The sequence below is a fragment of the Rhopalosiphum padi genome, chromosome 3 (genome assembly GCF_020882245.1).
Source record: "Rhopalosiphum padi isolate XX-2018 chromosome 3, ASM2088224v1, whole genome shotgun sequence".
Lineage (NCBI taxonomy): Eukaryota > Metazoa > Arthropoda > Insecta > Hemiptera > Aphididae > Rhopalosiphum > Rhopalosiphum padi.
Window position 1 is genome coordinate 52,678,029 of NC_083599.1, and position 26,390 is coordinate 52,704,418.

General features: G+C 29.5%; 1 protein-coding gene across 2 annotated transcripts in view; it reads right to left on the reverse strand.

Annotated features, from left to right (window-relative positions):
• Positions 1 to 26,390, reverse strand: part of LOC132924142 (scavenger receptor class B member 1-like) — a 78,975-nt gene that overhangs the window by 23,643 nt on the left and 28,942 nt on the right. The window contains exons 1-2 of one of the 2 annotated variants that reach the window (XM_060988267.1): positions 22,154 to 22,845; positions 1,285 to 1,376 (exon numbers count right to left, since the gene is read on the reverse strand). In XM_060988267.1, the coding sequence (XP_060844250.1) occupies positions 1,285 to 1,376; positions 22,154 to 22,202 (141 nt within the window). In that variant the 5' untranslated portion in view covers positions 22,203 to 22,845. Of the gene's footprint in view, positions 1 to 1,284; positions 1,377 to 22,153; positions 22,846 to 26,390 lie in introns of those variants that run through there. The other variant, XM_060988266.1, reaches the window with a different exon arrangement.

The following is a 26,390-nucleotide window of genomic DNA, read 5'->3' on the forward strand; positions in this document are numbered from 1 at the left end:
TCTTTAAAAATGAGTTGAAAAAATTGTCAACTAATATAATATGTAAAATAAAATAATATTAAATCACCTATTGTTTATTTTTATAAATTATAAGTTATTAATAGTTAAATTAATATATTAATTGCTAAAATTCTTAAATCATAATAGCACCCCATAGGTTTTAAGCCATCGTTGACATTAACGTTAGTACAGAAAGTTAAATAACTCAAAAAATATGCTCATTTTTAGGTATACTTTTTCAAAAAAGTTATCTGATTAACAATCATCATGAAAAAGAGTGGTTTTTATTTGTTAGTGTTTCATGAGAAATACAAATTTAAAATAGGCATATATGTACATATCTAAACCAGTCCTTTTTGGACTCTCGGGCCACATTCATGAATTAAAAAGAGCTCGCGGGCCGGATAAAAATAAAAATTTTACATTCTTAAATTATTTACTATGAAAAAAAAATACTGTCTAAAACTTTTAAATAATGAAATTAATTTAAAAAAATGCTGTCGTCCTAAAATTTAAAGCGGAGCGTATAATACGGCGGCGCGAGCCGCCGGTTGCCGACCACTGAATACTAAACATAAAAAATATATCACAAATAATATAAATACAACCTTAGTTGTTGAAAAGTCTTTAAAATATGCTCAAATATATGGAATACCTATTAAATTGCTTTAAGTCCCGATAAGTACGCTACTGATAAAAAATGGTCAGAATTCAGTCATAAATTAAATTCTACGTCCAAATCTACATGTATCATTCACGATACACCAAGAGTGCAAGCTGACAAGTATCAATATATGTGTTACACATATACCCTTATACCCTATTGTATACATCTATTAAATACCTGTTGAGCACATCATAACGTGCGCTGCTGTTTAATCGTTTCATTTATGCTTTCGGAGAAATATTGATATAGAAAAATAGGCAGACTTTTTTATTTTTACCGTGTACCTATAATCGACGTAAATATAATTCTACTACCAAAGTTAAGAATACTACCGGCCTACTGAAGACCCGTACATGTACTGAGAGAGCGACAGCTCTGTGCAGCGAACACATTACGAATTGAATAACACTATATAAGAATAATAATTTTTAATTTTATTTCATAATACAGGGACCGGCGATTTAGTACGTTTGATAAACGGTAAATTTTTTTTTAAATAGAACGTGTGACTATATATTATACTGTATTGTTTTACTTAAAACTATATACAATCGTAAAGTCCTTAAAATAAAATATCCTCTGACCGTCGCCTATAGCTACGGACTACCGTCACTTACCCATTTGAGTATTAATTGAAATGGATCGAACACGGCAATTAGCGTACCCAGAACAAGCGCGGAAATGCCAATCAGCATCAACGATATCAAACCTGGAAACAAATTAAAAAAAAATAATTATCCATCATGTAATTCTGCAATGTCATCATATTATAGTGGTACTGTATAATATTATGTTGTATACTACGCGCGTAATACATGCAAATCGTAAATGACTAAAAGTTATAAAACAATGACGAAAACAATACTGAAATCATCATTCAATGCTAGATTACCTTATATTATATCTATTATGGCTCAAAATAATAAACGTTAGTATTGGAAGTACGGTTCAGGTAATAGGTGACAGGTGTTATTTTTCACTAAAAATGATTTAAATACTGTTTGACTGGCATGAAATTTGTTATTACGGGCGGCACTAGTTTTTATAAATTTATTAAAATTACAACTTATATCGCCACATTTTTACAACTCGTTTGCGCATCGTTTTGAAAAATACATTTTCATTATTAAAATGGTTAGATATGAAAATTGTTTAGCTTCATTCGTTTTTCTTAGATGTTCATCATTTGGTTTTACAGCTTACAGACTTTGGTTAAAATTTGAATTTGGTAAAAATACCTACATAATATTATGATAAAAAAATATAATCCGAGAAATATAATCCGCCAGGTGGACCAATAGCTATTACATTTTCAAAATATGCAGGTAATCTTATGGTGATGAATATGACAAAGTGTAATATTAAATCCATTTAACTACCTCGGCATATTATTTTTAAACTCCCTCGAATGAATTATTATTTTATATTTCATGAAACTAAAATTTGACTAAATGAAATTTGTACAATAAAAACATGCAATTTTACATCGAAGAAAACATAAAAGATTGAATTATGAGCATATTTTCAAAATTCGATATTAATTTCTTTAATAATAAGTTGCAATTGAAAATTTAAAATGTGAGAATGTGTACATCAATTTTGGAGATTTTTTCACGTGCGTATTAAAGTATGTTTATATTAGGTGTTTTCTAAAAAACAAAATATTACTGACGCGCAGAAATATTTTTTTTAAACATGAGTAGTACCTATTATACAGTTAAGTAAACGATTTCGGATTTAAAATAAAATAATACGTTATATGCACATAAGGTCATACGAGTGATTACTTATGTAGTTATGTAATATTTTTTGCATAAACAAATTTCATGTTTTAAACGGGACATTTTAAAAAGTGTGCAAACGAGTTGTAGCCTAATTTACCCAAATCAAGAAAATATTTATACAAGCGGATATGACAATTTTATTTTTCGAACCAAATATTATAATTATTTATAAGGTTCATAATAATATAATAATTATATTATATCATAATTGTTATGGGTTATTATTAATTATTATAATTTATAACTCTTTCTTGACATTGATTTAATTAATTTTTGAATTGTATTATATATACGCACACTATATACCTACTATTATATTATTATTATTATATTTTATCTAAGTATAGGTATCTTAACTCTTAAGTCTATGTACACTATACAGATATATATAGGCACATGCGACATGCGTATATAAACAAAATCCACTGATCTAGTAAATGAGATTAACATTAAGTAAAGGTAAATAATAATTACTATATTTATAAAAAAAATGGTAAAATTTAATAAAAACATAACTATTGACCGTTATAGTAGTTATAATAATACAATTATCGGTTTATGATCTGTACAACAAGAAAAATCTAGTTTTTTCAACCGTATTATTTTTTAATAACAACGAATGATTGTATGACGCTAACACTTTTAGGTACCTTTACTCTTTAGTAAATGTAGCCGAACAAAAATCGATTAGATAAATAACAAAAATCGATTAGATAAATCAAGTCTATAAAATATAATAACTTTTAAGACGTTTGAAACCGTAGAATATTATATGGTACCTTCAGCTAGTATTTATACTTCATATCCTAATCGTTTTATGCTATAACAACGCTGATATAGTAGTCATCCTTATAAGACGTGTAATAATATTATATAATTTAATGCTTGCCTATCCTACCTACAATAATACTCGGCAGTAAAATTGAGTGCAATATTTTTTTCCTCATACGATTTATGGACTGCGTGGATATGGTAGAATTTTACGGGCGTAGGAAAAAAATCCAACTTTCAACATAATCGCGTTCAAATGATTGCCGGATAGGTAGGTAGGTATTACCTGCCTACATCAGCGAGCATCATAAAATACGTAGTGGCGCAAGTCGAGCGTATAATATAATAATAGAGTCGTCATTGTAAGTCGTATTACAAAACGGTGGAGAAATCATATCAATCTTGCATGTCAATACAGACAGGCACAAACGCGCTCGGATTTGCAGCCGATCGAATTTGAGAAAATATGTTCCACGCAATATATTAATTTTTTTTAAATGTTGAACGACTTTCGGCTATAATAACAATTATTTACATACATATGACAAAATATAATTAATAGAGAAATTTAAAGTGGTAAAATGCGGTTGATCTATGCAAATGATAAACGGATATATAGTCACATCATGCTAGTTAAAGGTGCATATTTTGAAACGTTGGTTTGTCTCAGAAGCTTAATAAAAAATAATTCGTGTGATCTGATTCTATTTGGCATTCGGATGATTATAGTGTTGTTCTAAAATATGTATAGGGCATTATCGGGCCACTTAACAATACCCATATTATGTAAAATGAGTACCGAAAATCGGAAAATCTAACGTCTTTCCTCTAAATAAACCAGGTCAAGAACTTACATTGTAACTGTAAGTTCTTTACTCACTTAGAAAGTACGTGATATTTAGGATAAATCCCATTAAGGCAAAAAATCTATTCTGAATTTAGTGTATTAGTCACGGTGTAGTTAGCTATTTCCTTTAGGAGATCAAATCATCGTCCCATACCTAAATATAGGACGAACCAGGCACCAGCATATGAAAATATGAAAGGTACTAAGCAGCAAAGCAATATATTTTTCTAACATAATAACTTTATCCTTTTATTTCATTCTTAGAGCCGACCTTGCGGGCATTAGCTAAGCAAGTACTTTTAAGTTTTTATATTTCCCAGCTTATAATATAGTAATACACCTGTTTATATAAATTATACCTACTATATTTTATAGTCTACAATGTCTACATACATCGATTTTTAGATGCATTTACCTGCTTTCTGCAGATGTTGAACAATAATAGTATAAACGCACACACAAAAGCGTATAAGCCTTTAGCGATTAAATTATGATAATATTTGAAACGAAAATAACTGAAATGGAAAATACGTCATTACGCAATATGATGCACTTGTGTTTTATAAATTGATAGAACACCGTGACTCGTCTCGATGAAGATTAAGTAACATGATAATATGTAAATTTGCAGGTATTGTTTTTTAAGAGCCTTTTAAATTTTTTTAATTTATGTTACTGTGGGTATAGCAGATCTATTAACATGATTTTTATTATTTCGTTTAGTCACCTGTAGCGTTAATCGCTTTACTATTAGGTACCTACCTACTTAGCAAAGTAGATATATGTACCTAATCGTATATAATAGGACTTAAAAAGCCATTGAAATAAAAAACGTAAGTAAACTACTATTACAAAAGGATACATATATATTTACTTTTTTTTAATATTTAAAATTCTTCATTACTATAATACTATAATAGTATTATTATCACAGGTCGTTTCATGTGCACACAACAAGGTTGCATGCATAGGACAAGCAATGAGAAGCGATATCAATGCGGATCGCAATACGGGAGTTTATAAAAACTAATAATTTATTAGTGTTGTTTTTGTATTATTATTAGTTTGGAAGATAAAAATGTGTTGAAAATGCTGAAAGTTAAAATATTATTTCTCGCTTGCGTAACTACGACCCTATCATTTTTTTTTTTTAAAGTGCATCATTGCATCGAAACTGCATTATTTAGAGCATTTTTTTTTATCGTTTTAGGGATTTTAAATCCAGCAGCTATTTATAAAGTATAAGTTAAAATTAGCTGTCATACAAAAGAAAAATAATTAATTAGATAGATACATAAGCTGTGACGTCTGTGATACGTAGAAGAATCATGAACCATGACTATATTAATAATCATTATACGTAATATACATGACGTGTGAAAATTGTATTAAGTATGAGGTGTACTCGTACTTGATTAACAAAAAATTATATATAGTATAGGTATCACGTGGGTACACTAAACGTGTTATTACATCAAAGCGGTAATTGCTATACAATTCTGGATTAAAATTGCTCACAAGTCATAATAGTGTACCTTATACCCATAGTATTAAACGGTTCTAATATTATAATATGTTAATATTACATGTTATGCTTGTAATTTGATTACAGAAATTATTCCAACGGTTATTCTAAATATCTGTACTACATAAACTGAGTTAGAATATTTTACGTAGGTATATTATATTTTGAGCAAATATTATTATGTACTGATTTTTTAATTTGTTTTCTATTGCAATCTTACGGAACTTATTTACAGTTTAGTTATTAGATTGTGCCGTGTTGCAGTGATTTATACATTTATAATATGTAAATTGTGAATCTATAATTGTTACCTATCAAGGCATCGTACCCACCCGCTACACACTACACAATAACAATCACTCATCTGAGTCCTCTAAGCTATAGAATCCGAAGCTAATATCGCACTTGCACTTATATTATGACCAACCTATTCTGGTGAACTGATGAAACAACAATTTCGTATTTGTTATTTATTATGCGTCTTTTTTTTTTTTTTTTTACTTCATTGTTTTATTTTGTATAAATTAGTTATTAATTGGTCAAAGCACACAACAGTATGCAATAATATAACAACAGTAGGCAACAACTACTAACACAAAATATATTTACATTATTTTGAGTTTTTATAAAACATCAGCGCTGACTTTTAAATCGGTTCAAGTCAGTGTAAAAATGTAAAAATAAAATAAAATATAGACCAATACCATTGGATGGGGAATTCAATTAATTTTTAAATAAAACAAGTAAAAAAAAAAAAAATGTCTAGAAAAGTTGTCGGATAGATTACTGTAATGGATACGTTAAATTTTATACGATATACGATTTTGAACGGAGACTCAAAAGATAAAATTGCATTTAGGTATTATATTATTAACATTAAATTATTATTTGTTATTAATTTTTAAGTAAAACAGTGTAAATAATTTTAAAGTAAAAATAGATAATATCTTAAAATATTGGTCTACATATTTTGAAAATATTATAAAAGTAATAATATACGTAAAAGTTTTATGTCCCCATAAATAATGTTTTTATAAAATAATAATAAAAAAAAATAATTGGCATCGTAATTATGATCGTTTTGATAAGTAATTTCGTCTAAAAATGAATTTCAAATGTTTATAAATATTGTTTGGTAAAAATTTCAAAATAAAGATATTAATTTTGTTAAAAACTGGTTTAGCATATAAATTCTCACTTTTATTAAATTTTTTTCTCAATTATTAAGAAAAGTACTGAACAATTAATAACAGTACATTTATCATTCCACTTAGGATCTAAAAAATAAAATAATTATAAACGTATCTAATTGAACCGACAAATGATATAAATATATTATGTATTAATAAAGTAATAATATCTTCAAAGTGCTTTACATATACAGTCTTATAAATGAAAAATGTTTCCTATCATAATTAGAGATAAACACGATATATAACGAATAAAAATCTAAATATTTAAAATATACCTATTTTACTGTTGGGGCGTTAATAAATTGTAAATATATTTTTTTAATAAACTATAATTAGTAACTATTATATATTACGCAAATTAAATAATTATTTCTAGTTGTAATAATTATTAGATGATGGTTCCTGATGTCTATATAGTCAAAGTAGTACTTTGCATTACTCGTATATAATATAATAAAAATTATTTAATAGATAAAGATACACGACACCCGGTTGTAGTAAACGGCGAGATTTATAATTATTTTCCAATTTTCCCAATCAAAGTAAATTTTATAAACACGACTTACTATTTTTAACTATTTGAACTGTCTTAAATTCAAATGTAAATTTTTTTTTCAAAAATACCTTTTGATTTTTAGTCCGAAATAAAATAACGTATTACGAATTAAGGATACAACATTATTTATGAAAGTCCTTACATGCGGATATACTCTACGTTATATAATGTATAGAATCAACTGTCTATCTAATCTAGTTGTGTATTATAAATTTCGTCGTACTAATTTACCGCAGCAGGTGAAAAATGGTTCCAAGCATTGCATACAGCACCACGGACGTATTAAAAATCGCTAGGATATCCCACTCGAAAAGCCCGGATTTAACATTTTCGACTGTTTTAGAAAATTAGAGAAGCACTCGATGATTGTTATTAATTTGCAACTCCATAAATAGTATTTGGAATCGATACACATTTCAGGGTTTCTAATGACGATAATATTTTGAAAATTGTTCATATAATAACTATCATTATTGCTCAAAAAAGGCTATAGGTATGGTACGAAACTTGGAATTATTGAGAATTGGTCTCACGTCGTTCCCAAATCGAAGGTTTTACATTCAGCGCGGGGTGCTATACTGCAGAGCCAACGGACTCGATTTTCAAGGGCATTGACGGAGGAGTACTGTTAACATCGAAATGGATAAAATACGCCTAAAATACACTCCTAAAAAATGACTAGCGAGCTTTGTTCGTTTCGACCACGCCCAGACTTAGATCACGGCCATTAAAGCACGGCGACCGCGGTTATAAAAAAATCATAGCAGCGTTCGTATATTCTATAATAGCCATTATGGTGCATTAAACATAAGTACTCAGAATGTTTGCGGTTTTGGTACCGGCGCGTCGATAATCATACGACGTAATACATTCGTATACATATATGATATGTAATAATATTTTATATTATAATAGATACCTATAGCTAGGTGAATAGTAAATATCGTGTGTTGTTGGTTAAACAGTTCGCGCCCGGGAAGGCCATCGCTGTCAGCTCTGTTACAATACGGTGACTAATAAACAATAATAATATAAATTAAATTAAACCTCCGACGAGTGGACAACTATATGGGTGTTTCTAAATACGAGGAAAAAAATAATTGCTGGGCTTGTTTTATTTATTATAACATTATAATATTATTATATCCATGTTCAATATGACGTACACAAACATTAACTGTTTCCGCATAGTCGACTCGTTATGTTACAACGCTTGACCGGTGTAATATAATATTATTATAATATTATACAGTTGAATTGCAGCGACTTTGTATCCACATCAATGGTGGGCTGGCGGAGACGAAGGAGACGAGTGGTCAGTTATATTATGGTTAAAACACGTTTGACAAAATTATTAACATTGTTGATGTTTTGTTGATTATATACCTATAAGTTATCGTTTAGACTAGCGAAGTAGCGACTATCGGCAGACCGGTAACGGTTTTTGGGGATATCACGTGATCAATGGTTGTTCTATAGTGCTATACCTAACCATATACGAATATACATAATATATTATATAATATATGGATTTTAAAAGATGTGCATACATATTATACTATTAATATTACAAAATCTCATGGACAATAAAACAAAAAACAAAATATCGTCAAATAGAATTAAATAAATATGATTCTGATTTGGATTAGTTCTAAAAAATATTTTGTTAAGCAGAAAATTTTGTTTAATGAAAGTTCGTTGTATGGAAATTTAACTGTATCTTTTATTTCTTGTCCACTTCAACATATAGATTTACGTTCAAACTTTTGAATAGGAGCAAGTGTACATAATATTTTTCTCTCGTTGGCGGGATGGTGAGGTAAGCATGATCAAACATGACAGATCTCTGTGGCGTGTTTAGTCTTGACTCTAGAGAAGTAGTAAGCACCCCGGGAATGGCGGGAATCTCGAAAACGTATTGCAGAATCGTCAAAAATCGCGTAATATTTACGATTTTGTATTTATTATAATATATACGCGAGTAACCAAATACATTTTAGAGAGGGCGTGTTATAGCTCTCTACTGATCTATCCGGCCATTATTACCTATACATAATGCACACGAATCACAATTTACATATTATAATGTATTCCTATGTGGAGCGTCGTTTCAAAAAATCTTTTTACGCCAATCGCACCGACTCAATATTACGATTTTATATATCTACGAGCAGACACCTATTCGGCATTAAGCCGACTACTAGGCACACATATTTACCGCATTTCGTATATAAGTTAATGGTCCGAGCGCGCGCATTTCGTGTCTGTCTGCAGTTACGTAATAGTTTTCATTACGGATTCGTCTACGCGAATACAACGCGTGCGTGAACTTGAACTCGAAACCGGTGGCGACGGCTGAGAGAAGAATATAGACGACTCGAAAAACCGCTTTCGCGTATATACTATATATACATCGTTTATCGTTATTTTATATGCATTTCACTACGTCACTATGCCGTTGGCCCGTTATAATAATATAGACGTACGTAAAAACCCGGATGTCGCGGGGTAAGGAAAAACTCGCTGTATTCCACAGGTCAGCCGAACATGAGGCGTATACATTGTAACTCGATCGAGTGCTCAACGATTATTTAATGTGTCGGAGAATCTAATTTAAATCTCGTTATTGCATTATATTACTGTACATTGTAGTGCAAATGTTTAATTATGGTACAGAATGACCCGCGCAATAGGTACACTACAGATCTATACTATCTTTATTATAACAGAATCTATTATAGATTAATGCAATCAGAGGCGGTTTTACGGTACAGGGACCTCTTGGCTTGTGTAAATGTTTAAATACGTAATGACTCTAAAAATATTGCCATCGTTATAGACTTTATTACATAATCATCGAAATATAATCAAAAATATTCCTTATAAATAAAAACGATTTAAATAAAACAGGTACTTATTTATAATGTGTAGGGCATAAAATAAACACCCCTCCCCCCCCCCCCCCGCTCGCCGAAAGGATCTTAGTGACTAGCCAAGAACCCTAACGAGAATTTTGTGATTAAAAAAAAAAATGTTATATGTTTATTATCAAATTATATAAAATATGGTAGGGATCTATTAAATTTTATTTTAGAATATTTTTACTTTTGGTCACCTATACGTTTCTACTAGAATTTAAAGTCTACTTCAGCTTTCTTCAGTAGAACGAGTTAAAAGATGTACTTATCCGTTCGACATATATATCATATTATATACACGTTCTTTTGATCAGAAAAACTCATTCATCCGGTATTCGACGCGTGTTTAAAAAAAGTATCTTACTCGGGAATTCGAGAACGAGAAAATATCGAAAAAAATGCACGACGCGTTTTGAATCAGACATAGGTAATAGAGTATAGTTGCAATTGTTGTAAATATAATTGTCTTTTTGAAATCAACGAAAACGAAACGAGTTCACCCTATATACGATATAGTTGGCATTTGGCGACAGCTGCGGCGTACAAGATACAGTCAAACTGGTTTTGCCGTGTATAATATTATGCGTGCCGTGGCGTATTATGCTACCCATACTGGCCATAATAATTATAACATACTTTATATGCTTTATCCATAACATGTTACCTTTAGAGCGCTGCACGTTTTTTTTTTTATACAGTGTGTGTCTAGTTCGGGGGTTCTTAACCTCTTCTGTGTTATGGGCTACTTTTACGTTATTATAAGTAGATACAAGTCAATAATCTCCACCACAAAAAAAAAGGTAACTAAAACAATTCAAATCTACTCCGTGATCCTCGAGTAACCATCTATGAACCTACGCCATATATAGATTATAGCCATGCGAAAATTGCGAAGTACACGCCGTAACAGCTAGTGCAGCACTAAGGTGGTACACGATAAAATCATAGATGAATAGATATGATGTATATGTGATTTATGCCGTATGTAGTATATACGTTATAGTATCGTTGTTATGATTATTTTCAGTTGTTATAGTACTACTATATATAATCAATGTTATTACTAAAGAATTATGTGCAAAATTACCCGTAAAACGTTCAATTAAAATACAAAAACGTGCAAATTTTAATATTTAATTGATAATTAAATATAAATAAAAAAGAAAAAAAAATCTATCAAATAAATAGATAATATTATTTTATATTTTCATCAAAATATACTATTTATTTAATATCATAATTGTTTTGTGTATAGGTTATAATATGTAGGTAACTATAAAACGCATTAAGGTACAATGTAATATTTATTTTATTAAAATTTACTATTATGACCAAAATATTTTTTTAATTCTTTACTATCGGTAGTGGTGATCTATACTATAAAGTATAAATGTCATCCTTTTTTGATCAGTCGTATTGGTATCTAATGGTATTCCATATCTTTATTACGTTGTGTCGTCATACTATATCAAGTCTTAAGTTTAACGATAATGATAAAATAACACAAACTACGGCTAATAATATTTATAATATACGTATAATAATACGATAATAATATGAAAACATGAAATTTTATGAAATAAAATTTATAAAAATGAATTTTAATGAAAAACTGAAACGTACAATTATATGTAAAATAAAATTTTGTTAATATGAAAACGTTTAACTTTTTCTACAGATTTCTGAATAAATAATAAATGGTTTTAACACACTAGAACCCATTTTTAAGTTATTATTTACTAGTTAATACTTAATTATTACTGTTTATATAGGATCGGGATTTTTATGCAAATGTATAATCCTCTATAATAGACTTAAAATAATACTGACACTACACATTTTATAAGATGCAGATTCTATGGATAAGTTATTGTTATTGCATATTTTGCACATTCGAATAAAAATGCATATACTATGCATATATTTAAATAATGTATTGCATAAAACTAGCATATAATAGAAATATTATTAAATAAAATAATTTAAATTTTGCTCAACGTTTGTTTGCTTTTTAAATATAACGAGCTATTATTTTGAGCCTTTTATAAATTGTATATTTATTATGTTAAGTTTTTCGTCATTTTGATAAAACTATCCAGTTCGTAAATAGGTGTATATACTTAATATTCCATTATTTCTCACTTACATGTGGTACCCATATTTTTGTACTTTATTTATCTACAGATGTATTATAAATACCTATACACGACACAATTTATTTTCGTTTATACAAAAAAAAAAAATTTTTTTTTTAATTTGGTCAGCTTTTGTCAGTCAAAGAAGTTATCAAATTACCGAAATGGCTTACATATTTTCAGATCACACAATAATTATTTTATAAAAACTCGAAAAAAAAATTAATTTGTAGTAATATTCAATCAAATTTTCAATGTTTTACAAAAAAATATTTAGAAAACCCTGTTACTATAATCGCAGGAATAGTCTGGCATTAGTTCAAAAACATTTAAAACGGAGCATCTTCCTCCAGGATACAAAAAATCAATGTTTTTTTTAATAAAATAAATTCCTTCTTACTTCATATTATTATGATGCATAGTTTGCACTTAAGCGTATATTATTATGTGTTGTATGGGTAAGTGCTTGTATGGGCATAAACAAGAACATTTTTGGTCTAAAAAATAAATTTTAAACGTCATTCGTGTTTTAAAAATAACATCAGATATTTGTATTATTACTTTATTTATTATTAAAATAAAAAGGTTTTATAATAAACATGTTTATTTAGACTACCTAATACCTATAATATAAAAAGATTTAGGTATATTGTGTATATTGTGCTACTTATTATCCGTTGATTACTTTCCATAGACAGTGTAAACAATTAAATCACGGAAATCTTTTTGTTTTCAAAAATGATATACTTGTATACTTTTATTCGAATATAAATAATTTAATAATACCCACTACAATATTATATAATATACACTGTTTACCTAGTCGAGACGTACCTCCATCGATTATTGTTATCGATGGAGTTAGCGTTACGCCGTCATATGCATATATTATTATTATAAAGTTTATAATATAAACCATGACATAATACAATTCTTACAAGCCGATCAAGATCAAACCGCGTTCAATGTCACCACGTGTCAGAATTCCATCATATACCTATTACACATGTAATATAATATACGTCGAATTCTGCGGTCGCGGTTACAGCTACCGAGCGGCGCAATACCGTTTGCCCTTCGGACCGTGAGTAAATATCTCTTATAAAGTTATAACTCTATACGTTTTGGACAACGCAACTAATCTGAATCATAGTGGTCATATAATAGTAATTAGGTATAATTATTATCATATGGATTAAGGGTGCGTTTACTACACTTATGAGTTATAAGTATAAATCACGATTTTTGAAAAAAAAAAATTTTAAAAATTCCCGTTTAGCCAAACCATATATTCGGTAACTTGTTTTGTTTATAAAATATATTCACCCTCTATAGTGGGATTTATCTATTTTTTGTTTAATTTTTCATATTGAATATTTCGAAGTATAATAGGTATGTATATATATATATATATATATATATACATTGTGTGATTATTTCCACAAGTGCCAAAAGTGTTTTCGAAACATCAAAGTGTTGTAAAAACACCAGTTCAAAACAAACAACCAAGGTTGAGAAAATTCAACTGCATTTGAGTTATTTCAGATATTAATATTATGACATAGGCATGTCGAAATTTTATACATAATAATAAATATTATATTATTGTTATCCAAATGAATTCCTGTACAAGGAGTGTAAACTTAAAATAAACAAAAAATACGTCTGTAAATAAAATTTTTAAATTAAAATATTAACCTTTTTTTGAACGATATAGGTAGTATTCAAGTATTTTTAGAACTGTAATATATAAAAAAAAAATATTTTTATAAAATTTTAAAAACTAACAACCAGATAAAGTATTTCAGAATTAATTGTTTTAATAATTTATGTCTTATGAGAAGGGAAGTCGTCATTTGTCAGCCCGTTGGCCATAAATATCGTACATAATCTATGAGTTCAACTTAAAAAAAAAAATAAGTTTGATCGTTACTCTGCTGAATTCGAAAACCGATGATAAAACTCTTGCTTTGGTAAGTATTTTTTAGTCGAATTCGAGCAGTCTTGTTGTTGTTCAAAGGTTTTGATGTTCGTACAACGTGCGTATTATAAAATGGGTATAAATGATAGCGCTCACGCATTCGGGATTTTTCAGAATATCATACTATAAAATATTCACTTCCAAAAATGGTTCAGCGGAGGACGTGATTAACCTACACAATATATGTACTGTATCGTTTTGTCCAGTGGTGGACAGCATGGTAAATAAGAATATAAATCACTTCAGTGGCGGCAGCGGTGCGTTTTTGATGTGGTGGAGTGAAGGAGGGGATAGTGGGAGAATGTGTATATACATGAATCCATGTGCGAAATCGCGGTGTATAAATTATAAACAAAAACATATTAAATAATAGCAATAAACAATTTTTAATTTTTGTATTTATAAACTGCGCAACAACCGCTGGACGGCATGCGATACGCGATACCATACGCGCCCGTAGGCAATATTCGGTTTCGAATGCATACCATATTGTTTCTGCAAACGTATGTACACACAGATCACGAACATAATATAATATATGCGTTTCGAAAACTTTGGAAGACTCGCGTGGGTTTTATATATAACGGGTAATATATTGTAATGATGAAGTCTGACACGTTTGAGACCGTATTTATGTTATTATGTATGTAAAACAATGCTAAAAGTAAACCATGTGTCCATGTATGAAAATGTTTATTTTCGATTTTCCCATATTTTATTTGAAATTTGAATACGTTATTACTTATTAGTTATTACTTATTATTATAACACTGGAAAATTATTAAAAAATATTATTTTTTTTAACATAATGACGCTAGGGTTAGGTATTATCACTTTGAGTGGTTTTGCGGTATTCAGCTTTTGTCGAACATGTTCATCTTAAGGATAATAAACTTAACTCACCGACAAAATGAAATAAAATTAAGCAAAGGTCTATGACGTTCGGATGAGAGAATACACTCTCATAATTTCCCCCAGACAGATTTGCCACCGAGTTCCGCACACGTCGCTCATCATATTATGACATAAAAGAGCATTATTGACAGCTATAATGTTAAGACAGGTCTAGAAAATCGTATAATTTAACATTCAGGTAAGCACCTGCAATAGTTGAAATTTTCGTGAAAAGCCGGTCGACTACGGCGTATACACCTGTTTAATGTACGAAACTATTCGTGTATAATTATATACAATATTATACAAACGCATGAATATTTATATATATAGATATATGTGTACTCGTAAAATATTTATAAATTATAGACATTTATAGTGACCAGCCGAAATTTAAAATGTATTGTCTCGCCGGTACCGAAAACGATAAGGTAAATAGTCCGCGTACAAAGTGCATAGATGATATAATACACCATTTTTCGTAATTGTATATAAATTGTGTAATGATGATAATTGATAAACAATAACTTTTGTCGGTCAGTTCAACGACATCGCGCGTGTCGGGGCGTACTGGTACGTATGTACAAACCTATTTAATATAACATAGTAAGACACCAATAAAACGATAATGTGATTAGGAATGTACGGGGAAACATGCTACGCGCGTGTAGGTCGGTATACGATTGTTATGCTGCAATATCAATACACGCGTGTATAGAGATCGAGCATTATCCCGGGCGCATCGTAATCGCTACTACAACAGCGGTCTCAATGGTTTTTATATAGCGCCGGTCATCGATCGTACGAGCGAGACAATATACGTACCTGCTTACATGTCAATGGCTCATAGAGGTATTATAATAGGTTCCCCCTATCTACTCGAGTTTTCAGCCGCCCGTAATTGTATAATACCTATCATTTACAAAATGACTTTATTTTTAGTTTTGTGATAACAATTTAAAAGGTATCATTGCGTAATGCGTGTGCTTGTCGTTTATATAATGATATTATACATTGAAGTTTTTTAAAAGTTTGTTTTATGATAAAATTATATTTTATAGGTATTATACTGAAATAGTGAATGCGCTATATTATCGAAAATTATATCATCATTCTCGTTCTATCCTCCCCTCAACGATAAGTGGGTATTTTTGAATTTTTGAATAGGTACCTACGATTTCAATTTATTTGTTTTAATCATGTAACCTATTAATTTTATTAATATGGTGTGTTTCGATCTAGAAATCGCGCAGAAAACCGATAAACAGAAGCGTGCTTATAGTTTTAGCGTTCCGATAAGATCGCAGACTGATATCAGAGAATGAGTGTGTGCGCGGGGCTTTCTGTTGACCCATTTGACCTTCGGCCTAGCGTGTACCTATATTACGAGTATATACATTATGAAAAAAAAAACAAAATTGAAACGTACATCGCACATTATACATTATTTTAACATTTCAATAATATTATACACAAATTAGCATTAAATCAAAGGATTTCGTTAAAACTATACAAGTTATAGACTAAAGTGGTGTAATCGAAACGAACATGAATGCGGACACACGGTTGGTGCAAAATAATATTATGCATAAGCCCGATGGACTACCTCCTGCATTTACCTTGGTAAATAACGTTACAGTTGGGTGAGTCAGACAACATGTTTTCCAAAGATTAACCAAAATACTAAATCAAGAATAATGATTTATGAAAATTGTTTTGTTTTCTAATCGCGACTTTTGAGAAACCAAACTAAGTATATTGATATTTTGTTTTAATAATAACAGAAAATTAAAAATAACAAATTATACAATTTTGTTAAAAACCTATATTATAATATGTTATTATTTGTTGGTGACGCCCATATATTTTTGAAAGTTTGTTATGATGGCTCGGCAAAAGATTAAGAATAAAAGCACACGTGAACAATATCTATACACACTCTTACGGGTGTAATAAACTAATATAGTGTTGCATGTTTTATGAACTCAGCCAGTACCAATAAATGCTGACAAATAAATATAATATATTTAATATAAACTCATTAACTACAAAGCGTATACTCTTTAAACGCACAAGGATTTCTTCGGTTTTTCCATAGGTACAATATAACAATAATATTATTATGTTTAATAGAGCCATGCACTAAAGTCACTTTGAGAATATCAATAATGATATTAAATGTCGATTAAATGTGTTTCACGCATATTTTCACCTTCGAAAACACGCATCCTTAAAACCAAATAATAATAGGTCTGCGGTTTTTGGAACATCTTTATTCGTTATCGTTTACTATAATATATAATTTAATATATACGAGTATATATTATATACTCAGAATTGAAGTTTTGTATCACACAGATATTAAATGCATATATAATTGTACATTATTATTTATCTAAATAATATTAAATTTGCCTATAATTATTATGACTGTGTATATTATTCATTTTGCACGTATATAAGAAATCTCTATTTTATTTAAATGCTTCAAAAATAATATGGGAAGTGATTTTTTTTTTAAAAGAATAATAATTATCTTTACTCTTTGAAGGACAATATCATGGCTAGTAAAGAAGACATGAAAAGTTGATAAATATTACATGAATAGAACATTATTTCTATGTAAGTATATTTCTCGAGTGATAAATTAAAAACGTTTACATAAAATTCTATTTTTCATTTTCTTTGTCAGTGTGTATTAAAAATGTAAATTATTAGCAAACCGCAATTTGTTATTGAATTTACTATGACATTCATCTTGAGGAGTGTAAACTTGTTTGATACATATATTATAGATATATCATAATATTAGAGGGACACTTGGAACAGTGACATACCAAGAATATTATGTTAACCAAAATGAAGGCTCTACACATACAAATAGTTTGTTATTATTACAACACCATAGGGCATAATTCAAATATTTAAATATATAAATGAAAAAAAAAACGTGCCTTTGAAAAGAAAAACCAATTAATTAGCTTAGATACAAATAAAATATGAAGGATTATATTATTGGTATTGATATATACATATTTATACTATTAATTATACTAAATCTCTATCGATGATCACTATCGTGGTTTTATAGCGGCAAATGTAGTATTATAGGTCATAAAATAAATAGATAGCATAAAGTGAACACCGTTTATTATTATTATTTTACATATTTTTAAACTAATCTTAGTTCATTCGACTTCGGTGATGATTTGCAGCATATTTTTGTTTTTTTTTTTAAATATTTCAATACAATCAACCGTGCATACTACAGAATGTTCATACCTATGTAGTATAATATAGTGTTTGATTATCCGAACGGATCTTATCACAATATAATAGTTTGACCAAAATTTAGTTTGCATTCGATTTTTACGATTCAGAAGGATGCAATCTTTAAGATTTTTTATTCTCAATAACAAAACGAATTTTTCAGATAAAAAAAAATACATCACTGTAAACGACTAATACACAGTTCAATAACCGATATAGAATTGTTACATTTAACGAATAAGCTGATATAAACACAATATTATGTATAATAATATTATATTTTGTTATTATTATAATAGTGTACGTTCGAACACTGTCTTTAATTTTCTACCTACTGCTACCTTTTCTATTTACTGCTGTAAATCATACATCAAAAAGTTTTCGAGACATATTTTTACGACATAGTTACTTAAAATTATATAGATAGTTTTAAATATTTAAATTCAATAATATTTAATTATTATGACTAGACAACAGCTGCAGCTATTAAATAGTACTTACGTATTTTAGGTAATTATTAAATTCCCAGTAGAAAGGTACACGATAGTTTAAAATAAACAAATGTATTATAATGTTATTATTGTTGATACCTATTCAAATGCATATTATTTTATTATTTAATATTTAAAAAATATTTTTGAATTTTAAATAACTTTAACATTACATTGTTTGCAAAATTGGTTATAACTTTGTAAATTATAATAAATAATAATCAATTTTTTCATTACGCCTGTGATGTTTATACATAAAGATACTAGTTGAACTTTTTTTCAACGTTATTCAAAGTTGATTTTGATCATTTTTCTATTTTATTTAATCAAAACTAGATTCTATGATTATTGTATTTAAAATCTTAAAATCGTTAGCCTACGTTTATTATAAGAACATTGTAAATTTGTAACCACACAGACATATATTCTGATAACAACTACAATAATGGAAATTTTTAGATAATATATTAAAAATTAAATTAGCTATGATATAAATTATAATTTAATAATATTATTAAGCAGAATAGGAACTGTACAATAACACAAATCATTTTGACGTATTTTTGAGATTTTAGTGTTAGGTATTTATTTCAAAAATTATAACGTCAATTTTGTATTTATTGTTTATAATAAAAATAATAATAACATGTATTACATGTACATGACATCGTATAATTTAAATAATATTAAAAAAATTAATAACTTATAATGATGCAGTTTTTTTCTATTACAATTTGACAACAAGTCAAATAATAAATCATATGATGGGTCAAGATCAAATAGTAGACCCCCGGAAGTTCCAAGCATCTATATTTTCTGGTTTTCAGAGATATAATATATATATAATATTAAAAATGTTACGATACGTATTATAATATGTAAGAATAATTCAATAGTACCTATATTTATTTGTGTAACAAAAAACATCCTGATATTTTTCTTGATTTTTTTTTTGTAATCAAACGCGATCATGTCCACAAGTGTGTGCGTCAGAAAAATTATTTTTGAAAAAATACATTGAAAAACTAACTGTGACTTTTAACTTCTATAGTTGAATAATATATAATATAATACATTATAATTAATAATATTTTGATTAATCAACAGAAAAAAATTTAGATTAAATTGAATCAGACTTGCCACTTATTATATTTAATATAAAAATAATTAAGTAGGTATAACATGATATTATATACATATATATACACGTTTAAATGGATAAGCTATATAATTAAATATGATTAATATATAATTTCATTAATTTAAAATGAATACCATTAATTTAGTTGAAAATAATAAGTAGTACATTTAAGTCAAATTTATTACATTTATACTTTCTTTCATTCATGCAGTCGTGATTATGTTACATTAACCACTGTATATTGAATAAAAAACAAAAAATTGGCTGTTTCAAATTTCAGCTAATTCATTTTTTTATAATGATAATTTTAAATTTTTTATTGGTTATTTTTTTAATAAATTATGAAAATAAACAATACACTAATACCATGTTTTAAATTGTTTTATTAGTTGATAGAAAGTACTCGTCTAACTTGAAAATACATTCAAGTTCAATAGTATTTTTACATGATGGTCAATAATAAGACATTAAGACGTATTTGTAACCACTCTAACTGCAAGGTTGAAGTAACCTACCTATCTATATAATATAATAATATTTTAATATGTTATTACGAAGTTATATCACTGCGAGTGTCAAACTCGTGTTTATTTTATAATTTCATATACATCCATCTTATATAGACTAAGTTATATAATTAAATATTATTTCCTTATAGCTAAATACATAAAATAAAACTTGTATAATTCTACTAAAAAGGATTTTATGTGTAGCAGTTGCTGTTTCTTATTATATTATACAAGAGAATATCATATGAATTGGTACATTTTGGGTTATCTAATAATTTGTTTTGGTATAGATAATGTAAATATAATATGTCGAATAACAATTTATTTGTGGATCATACTACAAATGGTCTAGCTATAATATCTATTCATTTTTATTATTACATTTAGCCCTGACATTCAATTTTTAAAACAATAGAAAAAGCTTCCGATCAATGTCTATTGAATGAAATCTAGTTTTATTGCGAACTCAGTGATCGATTGTTACATTTTTCATTACCAATTTAACAGTATTTTAAGACTTTACTTACAAGCATAAATTAAATTGTTGATAAAAAAAAAATCCTATAATCACAGAGAAAACATCTTAGCGGTTTTTTTTGTTTTTTAAGAAAATTGTTTAATACTATAGGCTATAGCTATATTTAATAAAGGAAATATACCTATCAGAAATTTTATATTCAAAATATTTGTACATATATTTATTACTATTGAGTATAGATTATACATTAAATGTCATTATACAACTAAGGTATGTAAATACAAAAGAACAATGGCTAAGATAAAACACAATATGGTTTAAACATAAATATTTTCATTGTTCGTACAAAAATTAATACAATTATTTATTTTTTCTTAAAATATAAAGCGTATTATCAATCATTTTACTCATCAAAATATGTATAATAATTTGTATGATTGATAAATAATTTAGGTACATATATTTTAACTTTTATTTTATGAATTGTGTGTGTTCAACACTTTTAAATAATTGGAAATATATGTGATGTAATGTTTACTGAACATATCTATTATAGGAATGTACTCATTTAATGATTATCATGTTATTAAATACGTTTAAAAAATGCAATGAATGAAAAAAAAAAAATTAGCATAAACTATCAATGTTAATTAATTTTTTTCGAACATCGAAGAATAGGTAGGTATTTGCATGGTTTTAATTAAATTAAATAATGATTGACCTGTAGCATCTTAGACGACTTTATGTATTTCCTAAACGAAAACAACCCGTTTGTCTTCGATAAAATTTATTCAATTTTTTTTAATTTTGCAGACACAGAATAACGACGCATTAATAACAATACACCAGTATTATGTAGTGATTTAAACGTGGTCAACAGTATACACACATACATAATACGTCAAGTATTATAATATAGCGCATCGTATTATGGTACATATTTTGATTGTTATTGTTGTAAAGCTATCGAATATCGTCTGGCCGTGCACTTACCGTGTCGGAAACGTTTCAAAAAAATCGTTAGGTTTTTCATGATGACCATCGTGCGTTGTACAATACGATCGGTGCTATGACAATCGTCTATAATATGCGTACGACGTCGTCCAGGTGTATATCCGTGAACGGTCGACGGTAATTTGTCGTCGTCGTCGGCGGGCGGCAGTGTCGGCTAGTTTGATATAATAACAATTATTACGCGTACGATAATGATTTTCGCGGGTATATCGCGGTTCCCGCGGTGCGCTGTCGACGGGAAAAAATGTCTACGCTGATCGCGAAAAAAATCTTCTCCGTCGTCTCGGCGGCGTGCGTTACACGAGCGCCCGCGCCGCGCTCCGATATATTATAAAAATATTATATACAGCGGTATTATACCTCTATACCTCCTATAAATAGCGGTAGAATGTATAAGTGTTGAATATTTTTGTTTATAATAATAATATGTCGAACTCGCAGCGAATGAAAAAAAAATCAAATGAAAAATCGAGAAAACTCTTTTCGGCGGGGGTGCGGCGGAAACGCTATGAGTAAAAATTTCGGAGACGAAAAAAATTGTCAATAGACCCGCGTGCGTCTATCGGCAAGTTAACTGGTCCCGGGATCATCTAAACGTCGACTGACGCGTGCGCGTGTAAACACTGCAGTAGCTGCCGGATGCCGTACGAATCGCGTGCGTGTACAACGTGGTGTTGCGCGGCCCGATGACGACGAGACGTCGGCCAGTCCGTCGGTGCGTCTCGCGTAAAATGGCCTTCGGCCGAAACGGTGCGCGGCCGATGCGAATCGGACCGAATGCCCGGCACTACGGGCGTATTACGGCGAGGTTTACCTGTTATTATTACTATAATTATCGTAATGGCACCGTAAAGGCTTAGACCGAGTCGTGCCGATCATTCTCCGCGAATTCGATGACGACCACGATTTACGTATATTCCGCCGCCGCCGCCGCCGCCGCCAATCAACGGTCGTCCGGTCGCGATTCCACCGGATCGGATTGCAGTCGAGTGTATTTAGGCACTGCGGCAATAGTCACCACCACCACCACCACCATTGCCATTGCCGTCGTCGTCGTCGTCGACACCGCAATCGCTCGGACAATACGGTAATAAGCGAGTCTAGTATACCACCACCACACGGTCACCGCAACCTCGGTATACGCGCATTCGGCCAATCTCTTGTTCGGTACCACCTCTTTTGCGAATCGCGATCGAACGAACGTATATGTTATACATAATATAATATAATGTACATACCTTTATAGTATATATATATATATAATATCGATATATACAAGACGACCCAAACGGCATGGCAGTGTATACATTATATATGCGAGTGTAGCATGTCCGCGTGTGCCTATTATGCATCATATTATTATTATTAATAGGTTTATCCGAGAAAAACAAAGTAAATTTATGCAACGTGTCGTCGTTTCCGCTGTGAAATACACCATAATACATGTGCCTATTTCGTACAAGTAATTTCGTCTACGCGAGATCTATACACCGCCCACGTATTTATCGCCGGCCGACAAATAGACTTTTACGGCGGTAGGTAAACATGCATACTATATGATATATCATGTATAATATTTTAATATAGCATTATTTTAGTACGACGTACTGATATAGTGATGTATATCTAGTACACTCCTATGGTATAATATATGTGTTCAACCGGGAAAACCTACGATCACGGATCGGTTCCAGTGCGTCGAGCTTTTTGGACCAGTCGGCTATAAACTAATTATTTATGTCTGAATCTTGAACGCCGCTAGGGCCTAGTTATAAATAATATACCAGCTGAGTTGTTGTGGGAAAATCAGAGGATCGGCTAATAAAATTGTTTCTTTTTTCTTTGTAAGATAATGCATAAAATATGATAATGAAATAATAAAATGATTCTTCACTATTTTCATTATAGGTACCTACCCTCTAAAATACCTATCGTAGATAGCAAATAATTCATTTTGACACTGACATTTAAGTACCTACCGAATTAATCACTTTAGATTATATACTATAGAGTATTAATAAAAATTATGTTTTTCTAAATAATGAATGAGTTTTCTTAAAACGTCCCACAAAACAACAACAGCGCATATACATATAGATTATAGAGAGTATATAACTCTGCAGTTATGCGAGGGTATGTGCGGCGCAGGCTATTTGCCAAGTACCTACCTTAATATTTTATAATTTATCACTTAAAGTCAAGTAATAATCAATTTTTAAGCAATAAACTATGCTTTAATTGGAAAATTAACATATTATATATTGTTGTAAATAAAGAATGTAATTAAACCTTTGCGAATCGCGATAGACACAATAAAAAATAATAAGCTTAGACATAATATTATTATCTTGTCTTAGTTGTGGTATTTTAAATGGTTTTTTTGAATTCCACTAAACAATTTAAAATTAAAACCAAAAAAACTATAGTTATTTAAATAACAGATAGTATCAATGTCAAAAATATTCAAATATATATATACGTAATAAATATTTAATAAAATATGCATTGGTGAATTAATTGCTATACCGATAAATAGTCAAGATGATCGTTTGCCCCTAGGAGTTGAACGTTTAAACATTAGTTAGCAAATACATATCGTATTATAATATTAAATAAAAAAGGGCCTTGACAGTTCGACCACTTTAAGTATAATTTTATTTATTTTTCAAGAGAAAAATGTCTAAAACAGTCGTAATTCATAGCTTATTATATTTATCCCGAAGGACGGAGTGGAAATAATGTTGAACCGAAAATTGGCATAATGTGGCCCCCCCTGTAGTCATCCAGCGATTGAATTACTGTCAACCCGGCCAATGGATCCTAAACACTTTGTTTATAACTTTAGTGCTAGCACTGTAACTAAACCATAATATAAATGGACACTTAACATTTTTTATATGTACATATTATAGTGCATTCCAAATGACAACAAAAAATATTCGTAGGCTGTAATGCATTAGTATGATATTCGTATAATCATAATAGATGCCCCCCCGTCGATACTGCACCAACCAGACGACTAACATTTTCGTACGATTAAACTAGTCTCTGTAGACAGACATATATAAATATATGGTAAATCTTTTTTATGCACAGTTCGTAGGTATCGTAGACACGATGTGTGACACACACAGTACACACACATGTGCACATAATATGATTATATTGACAGCTGCAGGTTGACACGTATTTTTGTCGTCGTAGCCCAGAGAATTTGTTTTACAGTTTTGCTCGTTAAGCATTCGGTAAGGACGTTTGGATTTATTTCCCGTACATCTCTTGTACGCGAGGACCTGTATTATAGCCACAATATAAGGTATACACTGCGTTTTTGGCATCTGTACACGCCTTGCTGTCAAAGTATGATTTCGTGTTCAACCTACAACTGTACTATAAGAATAACCAGAATAACTATTACGATAATGTGTACGTGTGCGTGTGTATTTATACGGGAACGATTATTATTATTTATTATTGTTGTTGTTGTTATTGCTATTTATAAAGTAACGATTTCTTAATACTTGTAAACGACGCAGTGGATTACCTATATTGTACACACGGAAGTCAAAACGAGTCGTCGATAAGGTTGGTAGCGTTTAGATATAATATTGATAAGAGGTGCAACAGGTGATGTGTTGCCTCTCTGGCGCCGGACGTTCGAGTTCACACGCCCACGTAAACAAGACCGTCAAGTTCGTTGTGACGAGATCGTATCGAATTTTTCGAGGCGATGACCGACGAAAATTTTCTTTCGTGTAGATTTTAAGTTGTAAGTTTGAAACATACTACAACAATTTTATATCATAGCATGCAATATACGTTGATATTCAATTATGCCTAAAGGAACAGTGTTTGCTTATACCTATATCCATTTTATTTGATATAAGAGGTACTGAAATTATTACTTTATAAGACATGTGTCATACAATCGGTTTCCCTATAAATAAATAGAACATTTAAGAAACTCTAATCGCCTTGAAATAAATTAAAAACAAAAAACAGTACTCTAATAATAATAAAGAGATCAACCTTGAATTTTTTTTTAGGCCTCCATAAATAACAATATAATAATTAATAATGAATTTTATAGATTTTAGTATTTTAATGTCGATGAAATGATTTACCTTTATTTCAGATTATAATGGTTTCGCATTATAATTTATATTCTGTTTTCGGGTTTTTAATTGTTTATCTTGTACCATACTATTATAACTCA